This window comes from Serpula lacrymans (genome assembly GCF_000218685.1).
Source record: "Serpula lacrymans var. lacrymans S7.9 unplaced genomic scaffold SERLAscaffold_3, whole genome shotgun sequence".
Classification (NCBI taxonomy): domain Eukaryota; kingdom Fungi; phylum Basidiomycota; class Agaricomycetes; order Boletales; family Serpulaceae; genus Serpula; species Serpula lacrymans.
Window position 1 is genome coordinate 2784780 of NW_006763292.1, and position 17980 is coordinate 2802759.

The 17980-nt window shown below is 43.7% G+C and overlaps 7 protein-coding genes across 7 annotated transcripts; 1 reads left to right on the top strand and 6 right to left on the bottom strand.

The window, feature by feature from the left end:
- Positions 1-172: 172 nt before the first annotated feature.
- SERLADRAFT_366486 (uncharacterized protein) lies at positions 173-730 on the bottom strand (the record flags this gene model as incomplete). Its single annotated transcript, XM_007314925.1, has 3 exons — positions 173-226; positions 414-521; positions 605-730. 3 exons carry the CDS (start codon positions 728-730, stop codon positions 173-175), a joined length of 288 nt encoding a protein of 95 aa, XP_007314987.1.
- A 2407-nt stretch (positions 731-3137) lies between these two features.
- On the bottom strand, positions 3138-5035 carry SERLADRAFT_359958 (uncharacterized protein; the record flags this gene model as incomplete). Its single annotated transcript, XM_007314926.1, has 5 exons — positions 3138-3624; positions 3689-4307; positions 4361-4621; positions 4676-4719; positions 4775-5035. 5 exons carry the CDS (start codon positions 4886-4888, stop codon positions 3445-3447), a joined length of 1218 nt encoding a protein of 405 aa, XP_007314988.1.
- A 459-nt stretch (positions 5036-5494) lies between these two features.
- Positions 5495-6925, top strand: SERLADRAFT_459593 (uncharacterized protein; the record flags this gene model as incomplete). The annotated part of the gene is made up of 10 exons (XM_007314927.1): positions 5495-5910; positions 5971-6048; positions 6111-6143; positions 6201-6297; positions 6354-6382; positions 6434-6464; positions 6528-6560; positions 6614-6690; positions 6745-6799; positions 6856-6925. Coding segments are annotated over 10 exons (546 nt in total), but the record flags the coding sequence as incomplete, so codon positions are not given.
- Positions 6926-7800: 875 nt separating this feature from the next.
- Positions 7801-9522, bottom strand: SERLADRAFT_459594 (uncharacterized protein; the record flags this gene model as incomplete). Its single annotated transcript, XM_007314928.1, has 13 exons — positions 7801-8127; positions 8185-8210; positions 8269-8309; positions 8365-8423; positions 8682-8736; positions 8789-8865; positions 8923-8955; positions 9005-9035; positions 9104-9132; positions 9186-9282; positions 9342-9377; positions 9433-9449; positions 9512-9522. The coding sequence occupies 8 exons, from the start codon at positions 9031-9033 to the stop codon at positions 7905-7907; spliced, it is 543 nt and encodes a 180-aa protein (XP_007314990.1).
- A 3363-nt stretch (positions 9523-12885) lies between these two features.
- Positions 12886-14116, bottom strand: SERLADRAFT_366489 (uncharacterized protein; the record flags this gene model as incomplete). The annotated part of the gene is made up of 5 exons (XM_007314929.1): positions 12886-13289; positions 13339-13371; positions 13490-13641; positions 13715-13973; positions 14053-14116. The coding sequence occupies 5 exons, from the start codon at positions 14114-14116 to the stop codon at positions 12886-12888; spliced, it is 912 nt and encodes a 303-aa protein (XP_007314991.1).
- Positions 14117-14364: 248 nt separating this feature from the next.
- SERLADRAFT_459596 (uncharacterized protein) lies at positions 14365-16902 on the bottom strand (the record flags this gene model as incomplete). The annotated part of the gene is made up of 16 exons (XM_007314930.1): positions 14365-14544; positions 14602-14863; positions 14915-14939; positions 15005-15045; positions 15109-15219; positions 15271-15369; positions 15421-15475; positions 15535-15716; positions 15774-15804; positions 15870-15898; positions 15965-16061; positions 16112-16144; positions 16216-16235; positions 16286-16295; positions 16359-16807; positions 16868-16902. 14 exons carry the CDS (start codon positions 16470-16472, stop codon positions 14712-14714), a joined length of 999 nt encoding a protein of 332 aa, XP_007314992.1.
- A 165-nt stretch (positions 16903-17067) lies between these two features.
- Positions 17068-17920, bottom strand: SERLADRAFT_380914 (uncharacterized protein; the record flags this gene model as incomplete). The annotated part of the gene is made up of 2 exons (XM_007314931.1): positions 17068-17346; positions 17405-17920. One exon carries the CDS (start codon positions 17903-17905, stop codon positions 17429-17431), a length of 477 nt encoding a protein of 158 aa, XP_007314993.1.
- Positions 17921-17980: the final 60 nt, after the last annotated feature.

Below are 17980 nucleotides of genomic sequence, written 5' to 3' on the forward strand. Positions count from 1 at the left end.
TGTATACTAGATTAATGCAATGCGCAAGTGATGCATCTCCTAGCCTAGACTTCCAGTGTCCGATGAAACACCTTGTATGACTTTTCTCCGAGCTTCACTTGACACACATGCACCACTTCTGCCAGGCTAGTGTTTTGGAGTGATGATATGATAACATTATGACTGCAAGACATCAATCGACAGTAACTCCCTTCGTACGCAAGTCGTTTTTGGCCTCATTTATTTCCTAGAAAGAGTGAGAGGAATGAGCCCAATGATTGACGGACGAGTGGCAAATAAGAAGAGCAAGTTATGTTCCTTAGCATTGCCTTTGCAGTGCAAACATACATTCATAACCACTAATAAGGATATGACCGACCCCAAGGAAAGATAATCGTGTGTAAAGACCGAGTAAATGCCGGCAACCAACTCACCTTAAGCAGCTCCTCATATGCCTCTGGACAATCTCTGAATGTGAACAAGCCCCAGCCAAGGCTCCATAGCGAGTATGAACCAAAGGAAACCAACAGCCACCATGGAATCTATGGTTTCATGTAGATCAGCAAAAGTAGTACGACGAACTGGATTGAAACGGAGCGATGCATCAGCAAGGTGGTGTACTGACCAGCGGTAGAACATCTTTGGCGACTTCTGCATCGACTAGTGGGACTGGAAGAATAGTATACAATGCGAGAATATAGAGAGTAATAAGGAATGTAGACGCGAGCGCAACACGGTGAGCACGAGCCATGTTTTACCAACTTTGAAAGTTGTAGTTGAGGGTATGGTGACGAGTAAAACACGTGACCTAGTATCAGGTATTTACACAGCGGCACTGCCTCTCGGACCCATATCATATCATGACACCAACAGAACCGTTCTCTCTTAATTTACACGGCTCAAGTGATAACTGGACGATAAAATAAACGATGAAATCACTGAAAGCCTCAATATTCAACAACTCGCCGTGGATGAGTCCTTTTAAATGATCCGACTATGCCTTTTATCCTGTCATACCATTACCACCGCAGCACCACAGCCAAAGGCTTAAATCAATACTGATGTCTGGTTTTTGTTACAGCCGCATCGATCTTCCATTCCGATCATTTATTGGCTACAGGCGCTCCCTCCACATGAGAACAGTAACTGTCAGCATATACGTGTTCGATAGGTGTTGCTGTGGGACCAGAACTTCCAGATACACAGACCAAGGATGTGACTGCTCATATCCATCCGACGCTTTTAACGGAGGGACTGCCGAATCTCCCAGTGACCTTGATCCTCAAAGCAGCAGGATCGGTGGCCCATCAGACACTTGCGTTTGATATATGCCACCCTGCGCATCTGCCTCTCCCTCGGACTCGAATTACATACGCTCTAGTTGCTGTGTGATGGTAACAATGTGATTGGCCAGTTGGTAATGAGCCAATCGCCATTGTCATTGCCTCCCGTAGCTTAAGTGTAGGTCCAGGTGGTTGAGCAGTATACTCGTGATACCACTGAAGCCTCACATGTTCCTGCCAATCGATTTCGCTACACAACCTGAAGATGTATACTTAGCTGAAGGCCAATTGGTCAATGTGAGTCTTTATTCGTCCCTAAAATTGGCTTCAACAATGCTTTCATACTGATCGGCCCACTGTAGTTTTTTCAAGGTAAGCTGTCATAGCACGAAAGTAGTCAAATGAAAGGCTTATACTACGCATCTCCGCTAGTTTCTATTGCGACCATTTTTGTAAGTGCTCTTTGCTTCCCAAAATTTTATGTCCACGAACATTTCTTGCATTTAAGGCGCTGGACTATTTCATAACCTTCGTGGACGAAGTAAATATCAATGCACTCATAATTGAAGTGCATTTTACTCATTCTTCATCACAACGTTGAAGGTCAACTTGATTTGGAAATCTAGTCTTGGTTTAACGAAAGTGATGTTCTTTGTCGCTCGTTACATACCTTTTGTATCCATTCCTCTGAGTTTGTATGGTAAGAACATGTTCACAATTATGTAAATGGGGTAGTTCAGCTTTTTGTATAGCGTCGTTGGCACCTAACATCAATCCAGGAGTATGTCATCATCCCGGCTTCAATTCTGCAGCTAATCACACGTTTCAGCTATGCCCTGCGGTTTTCTACTCATCTATTGGTTCGTCGCCGCTTGGTTTCATATAATGTCTGTGACTGATATGTTCGTGGTCCAACATCTTCACAGTATTGGATGCTTTGTCGATTACAATCGCAGAATGTGGATGGAACCACTACTTTGGGTTATAGCATAGCTCATTTTTGATATATCTAGTATTCCTTGGGTTGCGCATCTATGCCATCTGGATGGGTAAGAGAGGTGTTTGTATACTACTAGCATCGTGCGCAACGGTATGTGACGTCCTCTTACACAACTATCTACCCTAAAAAGTGTCTTCATATTGACAGATTGCAATCACATCTGTAACGCTCATCGTGGCTTTCTACATGCGTTCAATATCATGTATGCGTATCTTGTATATCATACAAGTGAAATTGCAGTCACTGATGTCGATTATTGATCTATACGCGGCGTTAACAGTCATAAAGCCTTCCTCGCTGAGTATTGGATGTCAGCTAACGGGCGATGGAAAAATTATATCAGGGAGTTATGTGGTTGTCATGGCCACGGAAACAAGTGAGGTTCCTTCATCTCCATCCATGATGACCTGTTGTCTCACGTACAATAGTCCATCTATCCCTTATGGGTTACAGAGCAAGGAGTTACTTTAACTCTGCATATATATCCAATCCACTCGTAAAGGTGCTTTTCGCGGATGGTCTCTTCTACTGTGCCTGCATGTTTTGTAAGCCATCGGTCCCCCTTCTTGGCCCGTCAACTAGTGTGTATTCGTCGATAATTAAATTTCCATACAGTCTTTTCTTTGACAAACGTATTGCTGTTGTACACTGTTCCGGTGAGCCTATTTTAGCTGGTGCTGATCTTGTGCGTAGTACGCTGAATAGCGGTTAGGCAGAATACAGTAACCTTCTCGCCACGTAAATTCCTCGGTTTTCTGTCCTTATCATGTGAAGTCTCATTGATAGCGTATTATAAAACTCTCTGAATAGGTTCCAGGCCATCACACACACAATCCTAGCGACGCGCATGCAACTCCATCTTCTCGAAATTGACAGGGACGCTCGCAATCCTGACTCTGCGACTGACGCAACAAAACTCACATCTATCCGCTTTGTCCATGATGATTGCTGACGCTGCGTATCACACCAGCTTATTAGCCTGCAATCGGAGAGTGCCACACGCGTCACGATGTTCTAGTAACAGCCCTCTGTACATTGTCCAGTTCTGTGTACATAGGGAAGAGTAGAACACAGTTGAAGAGAGCAGATCAATATCATTTGTACAGTAGATTCTTGCATTTGTATGTATCTTCAGTGATGATATAGGATCAAAAGGGACATTGCAACTGTGTGACATAGCTATTATCTCTCATACATCGTATATACCAACACTGCAAAAGCCGCAACTATCGTACCAGCGCCAGCCAAACTCCACGGCGTTATAGCAGCAAAGCCGAAGATTACATCTGATAGAAGGATGAGCACTATAGTTAATAGGTTTCCGACAGAGGTCACTATCGGTCCCCAAACGCCTAACAAGATCTGTTATAGTAGAATTTAGAATTTATAAGGGTATTATAAAGGTTAATAGGCCAAGGTTTCTTACCATAAATCCTGAGTTGAATACAACACCACTGGAGGCGATCCCCGCGATGACCCCGGTGGTACGAAGATTGGCAGGGAGGGCGAACTTTTCGATATCATAATAATGAAGGAGTGGAATCGGTATCCATAGAGTGAGAAGCGTGAATAGACCGATCGTCCCTGTGAGCAGGTTTGGATGAAGCCCAAAAGGAGGGGGATACGCGATCTCGTCATCGGCTGATATAACGGGCTCATCACCTTCTTCTACAAGACTCGATTCGGAATCTGAGAGGTACTCGTAGAACGACGTGTCCGATGCTAGTTCTGGATCGGAAGGAAGAGCGGCGAATTTCTTGTACAATACTTGGTAGAGTCCGTAAGCAAATGATGCCACGAGTGTCAGCATATCTCCGATGAATGGAGACGACGGTTGCTGAGAAGGTGATTGGACAGATGCTTCCTCAGCGACAGAATCATGCGTCGAAGATGTGCTTCCGCCGTATACGACAGCCAAAACACCTAAAGTAGCAAGGAAGACGGCGCCTAAACGACGCACATCCCACTTAAGATTAAGGAGTTTGACGGAAAGGAGATATGCAAAAAAGGCATTTGCATTCCAGATTGCAGTAACATCAGTCACACTTCACAGACTTTCAATAAGGAGAATAACGAGATATGAAGAAAATAAACTTACGGAGCGAGCGAGATAGCGGCGAACCAGAGAAGTCCTGGAACGCTATATCCTGCTGTCAAGATTATGGCGAGCACTACAAATCTTAAGGTCGGAAATATCGACGGTTGATGCGTATGTGGGACATCCAACTTGTTAGATAGCTGACGACTAATTGCGGTGGAGAGACCGGATACGAGTGCGCGGTGGGTATATTTGGTGGCGGATAGTAGATATAGATAATGGATAGGAAAGGACAGCAAGAATGCTGAATGGACGATGTAGCTGTGCAATTTTGATCAGATGGATGGTAGGATTTAACGAGCGGGCTTCTCTTACAAGATGAAATAAGGTTGTCTAAACCCCAAGGTAGATTGCACATACTGTATTCGGATACTCAACCACTGAGATGATGGCAAGGTTTGGAAAACTACACACCTGGGTTAGCTGTGTCTCTATGACAAAGGCGAAAAGAACGACAGCAAATAATGCTACTGCAGCTTTACCGCCCAACCGGGGTACCGCAACAGAGGATCCTTGACGACCTACCATTGTGCGGAGGACGATAAAGGAGGAAGCGAGATAGAAAAGACCTGTTTACTATATGAAAGAGTGACTCCAGCGCTGCATGTTTCTTTAGGTCAAGGCGGTGATGAGTTACGGCTTTTAGGGAGCACTGTAACGGGGTCGGTGTCGTTTGATCCGACCTATACAATTGCCAGGTCTTTTAAGTCAGTACCAGCTCGGCACTTGGCGGTCTGGCGGGCGGCACGTGCTCTGTCGGCTCGGGACACCACCAACGCGCCCTTCGAAACTTCAATTATGCCTTTAACTTTACTTTCGCACTTGTCCTTGTATCTTTACATTACTTTGCTTATCACCTTTCTTTCTGGATAAAGGATGTCGTGGATAAGATACAAGACCTCGAAAGCAGCATATGTCCTTCGCACCATGTAACCTCAATGCCGACGACGACGAAGTCAATGGAACTATCCACTTTCCAATCCGACCTGGCATTGGGCAGTGTCACACCCAGACTTATAGGCGTATTTCAAGGCCATTTTTCTACTGTATTATCGAGCGCGCGGCATCGGTGGCCATCACAGCGTCAACTCTATAGCTCGCGAAGTGTTTCAACCCGGAGATTCATTACGCCGGTTCGTTCACCCTAGACTCATAGCTTTACAACCATCGATAAGTGACATTTCCCGGACATAGGGATTCACCGCATTCAGGAGATAGCCACCATTGTAACACTGGCAGACCGCGATAGCTTCTGTCACCTAGTACACTACATGCACCAACGATAGATAGTGCAGGGGGTCCCGAAGTTACTGGTACTGCTCTGACAAGTATCTACGGTAACTATCAAATCCACGTATCAGAGAAATCAATCACTGTACTAACTTACCACGTTCAACGTACGCCACTATGTAAGGCCAGAAAGCACTGCACCATCACCAGTTAGTTGTGATTCTTGTTATTTATAAGCGGGTAGACAATAACGTACCACTGTGTTGTTTTAACTGATGGCCATGAACACGCAGACAGTGGTAGCATACCAACTAGTTAGAGTAAGTTTTCATCATCCCTCACAATAGGAGGTACTGATTAAGCATCTCAGTATTTTCAAGGTGCGGGTACATCAGTGCTTATGCAAGGAAGACAGCCCATATTCACTTTGGAAATTAGTTGCTTCTACAACAATATTCGTCAGTCATAATATCATCAGCTAACATATGGGATTGATCATTTATATCTTTTGTTCGTTAAGATCCTAGACTACTTTTTGACCTTTCAATACGAGGTATGCCGCCCTGTATTTTAATTTCCAGCCGCTCGCCAAGTTTTATATCCTCACAAGGTTGAATTGATATGGAAATCTGCCATGAGGCCGGTTAAAGCACTGTTCCTGTTTTCGCGCTATATCCAGTTTGTCTCCCTTCCTCTGGTATCGTATGGTATGTGCTATTCTAGCGAATTTCGCTCAGTTGTAATGTAACAGTTATCATTCTAGCCTCTTTATTCCCAGTTATTAATCTCGAAGTAAGCTATCATTAATTTAGTCGTACCATTGTACATACGACTCCCTTCCAGCTATGTCATGGAGTCTATATATCCTTTATAGGTCAGCTAACTCAGCAGCTGGTATTGATTAAGCTACTCACGGTGCGCTTACCTATCCCATCAGTCTTGAACTCTTTTTCGATGATTGCAGCGGAAAGTAAAAACCATATTTTCTCCTTGTACCTGGTTATGCTAACTTTACTCTTCTAGTTTTTCTGTCGTTGCGTATCTATGCTGTTTTCATGAATAACAAGCGCATCCGCCTCCTGCTATCGTCCTTTACTGCAGTGAGTGGGTCGCCTGTTGAGCAGGATGTAATGCTAACGAACATGTTCGTCTAGGTTGCTGTTTGCATAATTCTAATCATAGTATCCTTTTACTTGCGTTCTACCTCATGTGTGTATACAGCTACGTTTGCATCTGATTTTGTGAACCGTATAACTTGCATTTAGTCGGTCATCCTCCATCACTTGCTATTACTGGATGTTATATAAGGCACAGTGAAAACATCTTGTTTGGTTGTTACATTGTTGTCATAGTATCCGAAACAAGTAAGAGTTTTAAAATCAATGTCAAGTTTTGTAGGCTAACATGTCCTTATGTCCCTATCTATGAAGTTATCCTAGGTCTCGCCACGTATCAAGCAGTTGACTACTATGACTCCATAGGCACATCTAGTCCTTTGGTAACTGCATTGTTCGCGGACGGTCTCGCCTATGGTGTTTGCATCCTTAGTAAGAAAACGATCTTTCAAAAAATATTTTCCACTCAGTTTGCTTATTGTGCGTAGTTTTCTCTCTGTTGAACGTGGTGATCTTGAATGTTGTGCCCGTATGCCCATGGCTTTCGTTTCTGGCATGATACTGTACTAATCCATCCTGACAATAATAGGCAGCGTATAATGACATCCTGGGCCAGTATGCTTCTTTTTCTCAAAAGTCCTATAGTTTTGTACTGGCTGACACGAAGCAAATATGTGTAGGCCCCAGGCTATGATGCACACTGTACTAGTAACCCGTATGCAGCTTCATCTTCTGAAGGTCGCTCGCAATCGGTGTGACTCCTTGGCACTACCATCGCGGTCAATACGATTCGCACGTAGAGACTACTAGGGACACTATTTCCAGCTACTAGGAGACTCCGGGGACAAATGACATTAATAGTCTATTATGAGATTACCGGACAGGTGGCGAGTGGGATGATATTTAGGCATTGAAGAGGTGCAGCGCGTCCGGAACTGCATAGAATCACCTACATGACTACTTTTGTTCGATTAGCCTAATGAAATTCGGGATCATGGGGAGGGCATGTTCCTTACGACATATTCAATACCATAGATTGTCATGGAGGATCTAAGGAATCATTGAGCTGAATCCGATGACAGAAGTTGTTCTGTCGAGCTGACAGTTTATTCCAAATAAGTATACAGCATAATTGCAGAGTAAATATTTATCTTCTTTGTTATGCCGTCATACCATCGTTGAATCATATTGCCATCATGTCATGTCTGGTCATCAACGCCATGTTCTTCGTCAATGTTGCGAGAATTTGCAATTTGTACAACCGTAGATGTACTGCTGGAAGAGGTGGTTCCGGCACGTTGCTGCATAGCAAATTGCAATGATTGCGATGTCTCTCCCAGCAAACTATCCTGCCTAGAACCTGCTGCCCGCAAGTTGAGGATTACTCGGCAGGAAAGTACGCTGTGTATAACGCCTTGAAAACTTAAGTAGATTTTAGTCCGCATTCGTATCAATGGATGTAAGGATGCTCTGACTGACGGATTCAAGAAATCGCTATACTGGACCTGGCAGAAGGATTGCGTTACGATCATGATACCACCAGAATTAGGGGCAAGAACTTACAGGAAGGCCAAATAATATAATGACATTGGCTATCATATTCACTGTAACCGCAGCACAATCAGCCGTGTTAGAGGGCCAGTTACACCAGGCACTTACCGAGAAATAAGAGGTAATAGATAATCCCATCAGTGAATAGTGTCACCCACAAACGACCCCTGCAGTAACGAAGGTGTTTTAAGCCCTGATATAGCGTCAGGAATAAGATCACTGCAAGTATGTCAGCCTCTAGATAAATTAGAAGTATTTAAGAATGTACCTGTTTCGTGCAATATCAAAAGTATCCAAACAATGCCGAGGATGTCGCTACTCTTAACAGTGTTGCATCCTGGGATTGTGGGTGAAGGGAGAGGGCCGACTCAAATGAATGGTCGTCTGTTGAAATCTCGATGAAGTATTATGATACAAGGACTTACATTGAAGGTATTTTAGAAACACAACCAATACGGAGATATTTGTGAAGAAAATTGCCTATAGCATTGTTATCATGGAACACAACAACAAAAGACGAATGTCAACGTACACAGAAAAATAAGCCCATAAATAGCAAAACCTTCTTGTTTTGCCCCCAGACGGCATAAGTTCGTAGGATGAGAATGACTGCGGGCACATTGCTACCTATCAGCCTCCACTATTATAGTGGACTATCAGACAGACCTTCCGCCATAGCAATGCCAAAAACAGTCAGCCCTACAAGTAATAAATGTTTTGTTGAGTTTGATAGTTTTGTTCAACGCACATGTAGCCGCCTGATTTACGGACGCACATCTCTGCAAGATACAGATAAGAACAAAAATCATGATAATTCCCTAGTTTGGTAAAGTTCGTCTCCACGTACAGTGATGGGCATATTTGGGGTGTGATAGACTGGTGAACATCAGTTATGAAAGGGGAAATGTGATACGACGAGACATGCATACGGATCATGACCAAGGGCATCTCCACGAATGCACTATATCGGGCTAAAAGATACAGGGTTTTGATAGCACTCCATTTTGATTCCCAGATGTGATTGTACTAGTAATAAAAACCAGTTTAACTTTGAAAGTACGACGAAGTCTAGGAAGGGACACCACCTCAGAACCAAACATTAGAAGGTAATCTGTGGCCTAGAATATGAATGGTTTCAGAGCATGAAATAAATGTACGAGTGTTAAAACTAACCAAGATGGTGAGGCACACCACTACATATGATCCAAGGCCTCAGCGTCAGTAATGCTAGAGCAGAATGCTTGCTGTCACGTACCGTTGACATACTATCGTGGAGGAAAGGAGCCCATTAGGTTCAAGCATTAACATAGAATGGTCGTCTATTAAGTGCAACAGATAAGCAAACTTGAAATACTCACCCTAACTGTTTGGAGACGACCAGCGACAACAACAACAGAATGAGACGACATACTTTCATAGGGGAGTAGGTTAGCGACGAGGGCACTGAGTCAGTCAATTTATCTGATTATAAGGACTCAGTATCTGCAGAATATGGTAAACTGTACACTCTATAAACCAAAAGGATATTCTCGCACGCATGAAGATATCATCATCATCATCATCATCATCAGATGGGTACTACACTGAGTTTGACAGGTATAAAGTCAATAGCCACGCATCACAGCTACTGTAGTCTGACAAAAACCTGTCAGTACTTCAAGCTATTTATGATCATCGGCCGTGGGGGGAGGGACACGGATACAGCGCACTCCAGCTTTCAAGTATGGTGTGGTATTGGGAATGACGAGCCAAGCAAGCACTGCGCCATCGATATCCGGATAAAAGCATGATCATCACAGGCACTGCATCAAGAAACGAAATCAAATATTATCTGAACTAACACCGCCCACACAAAGCAATAAGAAAGCGAGTTGCGCAACTAGTACTTTGTGATCCGCTCGTGTATGCTTTCAGGAACAAGAGGAACAGACCTGTGGCTATTGAACGGGATTTCCTGTGGAAGAAGACATCTCTAATGGCATTGTCTTTCGGCGATTAATTTTCCTCAACTGAAACTGCATGCGCGCGGAAAATATGACATGCATGATTGTTTGATAGCTAAATGCCAATGTAATATATGTTAATAAAATGAACGTCACGATTGAAACAAAATAAGGTAGAACTCACGTGTACAACACTCCAGAATTCTGCGCATAGGATAGTGAAGGACAGGAATGCACATTCCATGAGGAAAGAGACGTACCGTGATTGTAAGACGAAAAGTAGTGATGACATTGATCGTCGAAAAAACTTTGGATCCACTTCATCAATAAATATCCAAAGGATAAGATTAAGACCGACTCACGAAATACCATAACACTGTAGAAAACACTATTGTAAACTAAACTTAGAAACAGAGGATTCTGACTGGGTTGCAAATGTTGATATGCGCGGTACAATGTGAGAGACAGAACGACTGCATGGTTGTTGGGCTCAGAAATAATACTCTCGTGTGGTTGAAAAGGCTTGCCTGCTTCAGATATCATGATTGCCACAAAGCTTCCAGCAAGAAATGTCTCCCCGCCCGTCTGGTAACAGCCTGAGATAAGGGGTGTAGGAGGCCGAGCAACTGGTAGAGGTGAATATTGCGTTTAATGGGCAGTTCAACGACATACAAGTAACTGTGGGCAAGTAAAGCCCTACCATGATAACAATACAGACGGTAGAGGCCTCGGGCGACAGGTTAGATATTTTGTTATTCAGAGTGATCCACGTAGACCCACTCACAGAATAAATGAAAATGGACAATGACGTTACCACCTTATTCCCTACCCAAATAGCATATATACAGAGGCCGAAAGTATCTGAAGTCGAAAGTCAATTACAGTTAATTATATGAAAAAAAAGCTGCATGAGCCTAGACCACACATTCCGAAGTCAGGATGATAGCAGTATTCAATACTGTTGAGGTTGAGTGAATTTTACTTGTGTTATACTCAGAAAAGTAGTGTCAAGCTTACTTATGACGAAATAAAAGAGCGATAGGCAGGTCTATGATGATTGTTTCATCCATAGTTCCTATCTAAAACCAGAAGAAGAAACATACACTTGGATTGATGTCAGAATAAGAACAAGCTATCCTCAATAATTAATTCATCAGTTAGATATTCAAAACAACTCTCTTACCGAAATACACGTACCATAAAGGCTTGTAGGGAGCATTACGAAAGGGATATAACGTGCCAGCAACAGTAACACCTTTCCTGCGCCCCACCTTGACCTCCATCCGAGTTCAATCTGTGGATACAATTACATAAGTCTAGTGTTTCCAAATAAAATTGCATGAATGTACTTCGTCATCAAAATTGGATAAATACTCGAAGGCCTCCAACGTAGATGATCAGGCTTCATGTTTAGGAAAGTATATGGTATCTGGACGTACGAAAATCGCGGTTACGGAAACTTGCCAGAACTATATGAAAACATAAAACAAATGACAGCGAGGTGTGCACACCTCTAAAGTACTGATAAATAAAAGGTTCACTTCCTTCTTAGCTTAACATATGACGAGAGGCCCATGCTCACATTGTCAATTAATAGATGCGTTGCCGACGCAGTATAAGTTTCCATCGATATATCAGTGTATGAGGACGCTTAGTAACAGAAACTTGTTAGTGTATGAAGCCTACCAAGAGCAGAGTAACAGACTTACTGAGAGATGGGGATATTGCCGTCCTAACCACAGTAATTTGTTGACAATCTGACTACTTATATACTGCACCACTTCGCAGTAACGTTGCGAGTCGCCCCACACACAAGACATTTGATTAGTCCGTGGCACACAGACATACAGTTTCAGACAAATGTCCGAGCTTAATCGCCGGCCCTGAGGCCTGAGTTTGACAGTAACAATTTCAAATTGGGTTCAGCGCATTGGTCGATTTCCAAATATCCATCAGGTTAAACCCCATTTATGTCGTAGGTGGTGGAATTCAGCCTCTGGTAGTCTCCTTCACGGAGAGCGATATCAGTAAGAGGTATGTCCTTACCTCATTTATGAGGAAGAGACAAGTAGGTTGTCCCGCGGACCGCTCAAAGAGTCTCATGCGACTACAGGTGACCTTTCAACGTAAGAACCATCGATCAGATACATCATAGAAATGAATCGCCTGCTCAGCTATCTTCTCGAGTCCTCTACGCACTAGATAGTGGTCCAGATAGAGCTGTGACATCCCGATAGCCGTCGTTAGTAGTCGAAAAACTATATATAACATGAAAATACCTTACCTTGGATATTTGTTTTGAAGAGAACATAGAAGGACTAGACACTGAGGATTTCACTGATGGTGCAGTGAAGCTTGATGAGGTGTGCGTCAGAGGCATCAGGCAAAGAACTTGCTGATGAATGTACCAGATGACATGAAACTCATTGGAACACTGGTTCTCTGATATCCGCTTTTGGACAAAAGGGAGCTACATAATGATGCAATCAGAAAGATAGTAATAGCCAAGTCTATACACCCACCACTTTGCTGAGAGAATTACCAGGGTCGTATTAAAACTTGCCTTAGTAGTAACATCACCATAGGATGATAAAGAAAATGATACCGAAGGTGTTTCAACCACATTCTCGTTGATGTTGATAAGGGCTAAAAGAGTATTCGGATGAATAGCAAACAAATAATGTTATTACCCAAGTGCCTTAACATTTGAGTCATCGAAGTTCAAATCTCCAACCAGATCTGTCCACTCATCCAATACACCTACCATCTTATCGCACTTCGTCCGTATGGCTTCATCCGCGTCGCTGCCAAGGGGTAAATACAACGGCCAAACTTTTCCAGCAGCTATTCCTTCGCCCTTAACAACGTCAACAAGGACCTCCATAGCCTTGACTGGGTCGCCCTTTTGCTTGCCCTGTATTGCTCCAAGGCGACCTTTGCTCCTGTTGCGACTATCATCATAGCTCGAGATAGAATGTTCTTCGTAGAAAGGATATGAGAGTATCCCTTCAGTGCGAAAAGCGCCCGGTTCAACTATGAGTACTCGGATACCAAATTGCTCCACTTCAGCTGACAGCGTCTCACCGAACGCTAAGACTATGGTCAGACACGGATGAAGGTGTATTGTAACCTTACTTACCGCGAACAGCAGCCTTGGAGGCACAATACAACGCTGCGAGTAATATCAGCGACCAGTATCAAAGACTATGTTGGTCGTTTTCTTGCCTGAACCCTTTGAAGTGTGTAAGTCAGATCGCGGGCATTTTAAAGACTTCGAGTAGTGCCGTTGCCACCCACCATATTCTCTGGCATCCAACTAGATCGACTACCGATTAAGACGACAACCCCTGATTTACGAGCGCGCATGTGTGGTAACACAGCATTCGTAACGTCTATTAAGCCGAAGAAATTTGTGTCAAACACCCTTCTGAACACTTTTGACCTGCACAAATCAGAAAAACAAAGACGGGCTAGAGATCAGTGTTGTCACCCAAAAATCATAATTGTTGTGGTACCCTGCTTCCTCGATTAGTCCATTGATGCCCATGCCCGCATTGTTCACTATAACGTCTATATGTCCCCATGTCGCTACGGCTTCATCTACCACAGTTTTAATGTGGTCACAGTCATCGGTGACATCAAGACGCAGTAAGCGGACTTTATCAGACTGAGGAAAGTCCTTTATTGCGTCGAGAGAGCGTGCAGTTGCAATTACACGGTCACCACGAGCGAGGGCAATATCGACCAGCCGTCGACCAAAACCCGAGGACGTTCCTGCCCATCATAAATGAGAATTGGCTCAAAAAAAGTACATCTCTCGCTGGAGGAAATCTAAATTATGAGGAAGATTTACCTGTGATTAACCAAATTTTCTCCCTGGCTGTTTCAATCGAGCCATTCGAGGATGATGACACCATGACGATCTATCAAACACCTTGCGTTGAACACAACTTATAACACAATAATTTGGCCTCGATGACGATATGAACCTGGAGATAAGGGCGCATGTGTATGGTACATAACAGGCTGCTCTAGTCTGTGTATATGCGCATGGGTGTGAAAGTGGAAGAATCTTGGAATAACTTGAAAATGCTCCGAATAGCTCGGAAGACGGCGACTCGGGGAGGAAGCGTTGGCGTCAAACTATCCAAACTTAGTATGTCATACGTCAAAGACTCAGAAATTCATTAAACAACGAATACATCATTAGTCCTGTATGACCACACTACAGCTATTAAATATACTAAGCTCAACTCTATCCTCAAAAGTACCATATGTACAACCCAACCCCATGGTATAGCTGCCAGAGCACCAGCAGTAGCCAAAATACGAGTGCAAAAAAAGCCTGAGCTTAACGCCTAATCAGAACGCCATTAACCTGACGGTAAAACTTGGGACGTACATATAATATCAACGATCATACACATTACTCCAAAGCAGTCGACAGGATATCGCTATTATGGAATACCAATCCCAACGTGGACCGGATCATCAACAGATTCGGATAGTGAATTACATTGGCGTTGCAGGCAAATCTCGTGTGACATAGCATATCGATGATAGGGGCACCGTTACGGAAGTTCTCATGAGGTACATATTATCGACCTTTCTTAGGTGAAGTTGCATGCGTGTGGCAAGTACCGCGTGAAGGACAGCTTGAAACCTTTGGCCAAGTATTCAGCGAGACGTGACGAGGAGTTCGTTTAGCACCTACGTTTCAAGTAGCTGAGAATATTGCAACTGTGAACAAGCGTAAATCATACTGAATCAGACACTTGACAGGTTTGAGAATCCAAGGGACTTACAGGAAGAATGAATATTACAAGAACATTCGACAACGAAAACACTGTTCGAGTTCAAAGGACATCGTTTTCAGTTCAAGGGAATGGGATAGGAAACCTGAACGTACAGAACATTACTAAACAGTAGAAAACGCCACTGCGCACGAGATTTATGAACAGGGGACTTTGTATGGGCCCAATGTGTCGATGTGCGCGATATGCCGTGAGGAACAATATCACTAATGCAGAATATAAGCACGGCCAACCTTCTATAGAATGATAGGATTTACCTGCTTCAGACACCATGATGACTACGAATGCACCTAATATAACCTTGCTACCGGTTACTTTGTAGCAGCCACTGATTGTTGGTAGAGGGGGTGTAACGACTTCATCATTCCAGTGAGCTTAGTAAAAATGACAAGTGGAGAAAAACGTACAATGTGCAGTGGGAAAAAATAGACTAAGGATAACAGCAAGAGATACAATGCCCCCCTATCAGCATTGGCACGATCAACAGATGCGGCATAACATGATAATAGATAGATCCTCACAGTAATGATGGCAATCAAGAGTATGCCAATGTATTTACTTCGATTCCAGATGGCATACACACGTAACGAAAATATACCTGATAAATGCATTACGGAGTAACATTCAACGATTTGAGGGAGAGGAGGAAGGACAGACGAACGCTTCTCACATTCAGAGAACACAATGCCAAGAACATAGAGAGCTAAGTAGATTCAATTCAGTATTTCGTCTAATATCCGTGTAAACGGAGCAATCTCACTTGTAACTGTCTCCACAATCGGGTTGCAAGCCTAACATGTATATCACGTCAGAATGGTCAAGAATTTACAAGAGGAATAGGCTGCAATTGACTGACATCGGGATCGACATGCGTACCAAGGAAATCTATGAAGACAGAACAAGTCGTCAGTTATGCATCTTCCACTTGTAACTAAAGGGCCCTTCACATACAGTACATCGCGAGTGGAAGTGACAGGAAAGGAATGTAGCGTGCCAGCACGAACAGTGACTTCGCAATTCCCCACTGCGCTCCCCAGATAAATTTGATCTATCCGGAAAAGTCAATTGTGGTGCATTAAAAGAGGCTGCAGGAATCACCTCATCATCCAAGGTGAGAAAGTATTCGAAAATCTGTTTTACAATAAGAAAACATAATGGGTCAATAAACTGAATAAAAGCGCAAGAAAGCAAAAATGGAATACAAATAGGGCTGTTGCGGAGACTTGAGAAGGATTAGACAAAATGATTAAGCAATGAATGCATCTGGCGTACCTTCCACATACTGTCAAGAAATTATAATGAATAACCCAGAATGATCTAAGAGTGCAGTATCAAATTCACTCACATTGACCATCTGCAATTGTGAGACTGAAACAGAGTCCAACATCACCACTGGACCTGGAGAATGAGCACAGTTGAAGTAGAAGTGAGAGGAAAAACACGAGGTGTCTAATGGCATGTATTTGAAGGTTTCCAAGACTAGTAGCGCTCTGCACGCCACTCACGACACTGCTTACCCACTTGCCGTTCTGTTTACGTTTACGCCAGTGGTATTCCGCTGTTGTAGGCCATCGTGTATACATGCAGTGTCGCTGGCGACAAGAGTAGATGTCGCCAAGTATTTGTCAATCTTAGCGGATGAGAAATGATGGAGAAGGACGGCACAGGGGCCTTACGGCACCACAAGTTGCAATGTCGACCATAAATAAGTCAAGTGTCCACATCTACAGTGAGCATCAAGAAAACATCTCTCCATCCTTGTCACATCAGTGATTACCGACTACACTCACACCGCTGGCATAATGTGGGCAAATGAAATTTTGGAGATTCAAACCTATATGACTTGCGACTCACCCTATCATTACGTGCACCAACTGATAGCATGTTCGAAGCACCGGATAGTACTATCCTAACTTAGACAGTTAGGCAGTGTTCAGGTATCAGCGGTCGGCGTATACCTATAACCGACACACAATACCCGATAAATGCAATGTCGATACGACTCTCTAAGATTTCCTGATTGGGTCTCACTGATATCTGGCTTTATAAATATTGTGACCATGTAAGACTTGGCCACTCAGCGTGCGTCTTCGAAGAAAGGGGCACTACAGCTTCCAATGCCACTAGGGATTTGTGCTGGCAAGAGCTCAAAAGCTCCTTAACATCCTACCGTTCGCGTCGGAAATGCTCAGATTGCGCATGTACCATAGACGTCTTCCCTAATGGTCCGATGTCAATAATGGGTGCGCAGGAAATGCCAAGGGAGCGAGAGAACGAGAGAAACGATGATTACGCAAAGCAAGAATTGAGCTACGAGGAAACTGATATAAAGCCTGAAACGATGTAGTATTACTCAATGTCGTGACAATTCAGATGTAAATGATTCCGTACCAAATAATAGTCCCATCGCACCCCTTACTTTTTCGCTGGTTTCCGTTTGGCGTTGTCTGATGCGCTCATTGTTTCCAAAGTTTGCCCAGTCGATGCTTCGTCGTGCAGCTCTGCCCAATCACCCACATTAACCTCCCTCCCGAAACGCCTTCTGAACCGTCCCATACGTCCGGTACCCTCTTCCTCCTCTTCCTCGATTCCGCCTAAACCCTGCGCTGCTAGACGTGCCGTCGCATGGTAGAGTGGATTGTTCGTCGTATCACGTGTAAGGCGAATGCGTGAGCGCGGGGATGTCGTCCAGTGTGTGAATGACGAGCCATCAGCACGGTAGACACGCTGAGGGAAGTGAGGAACTAATGGGTTGGGCAGCTTGTTCGGACGACGGGTGTAAACATGTGTGCGACCGTATGGAGAGGAGGAGACACTCCGCGAAAATATGCAGGGTGTCAGACTGGTAAATGATATTTTCGCACCGATTTTTGGAATGGATACAAAGGACATGGCGCAACTGGATATGATTTTCGCGTTCGTTCTCCTTGTCAAATGAAAAGTTCAGAAGGAAAATGCCGAAGTCAC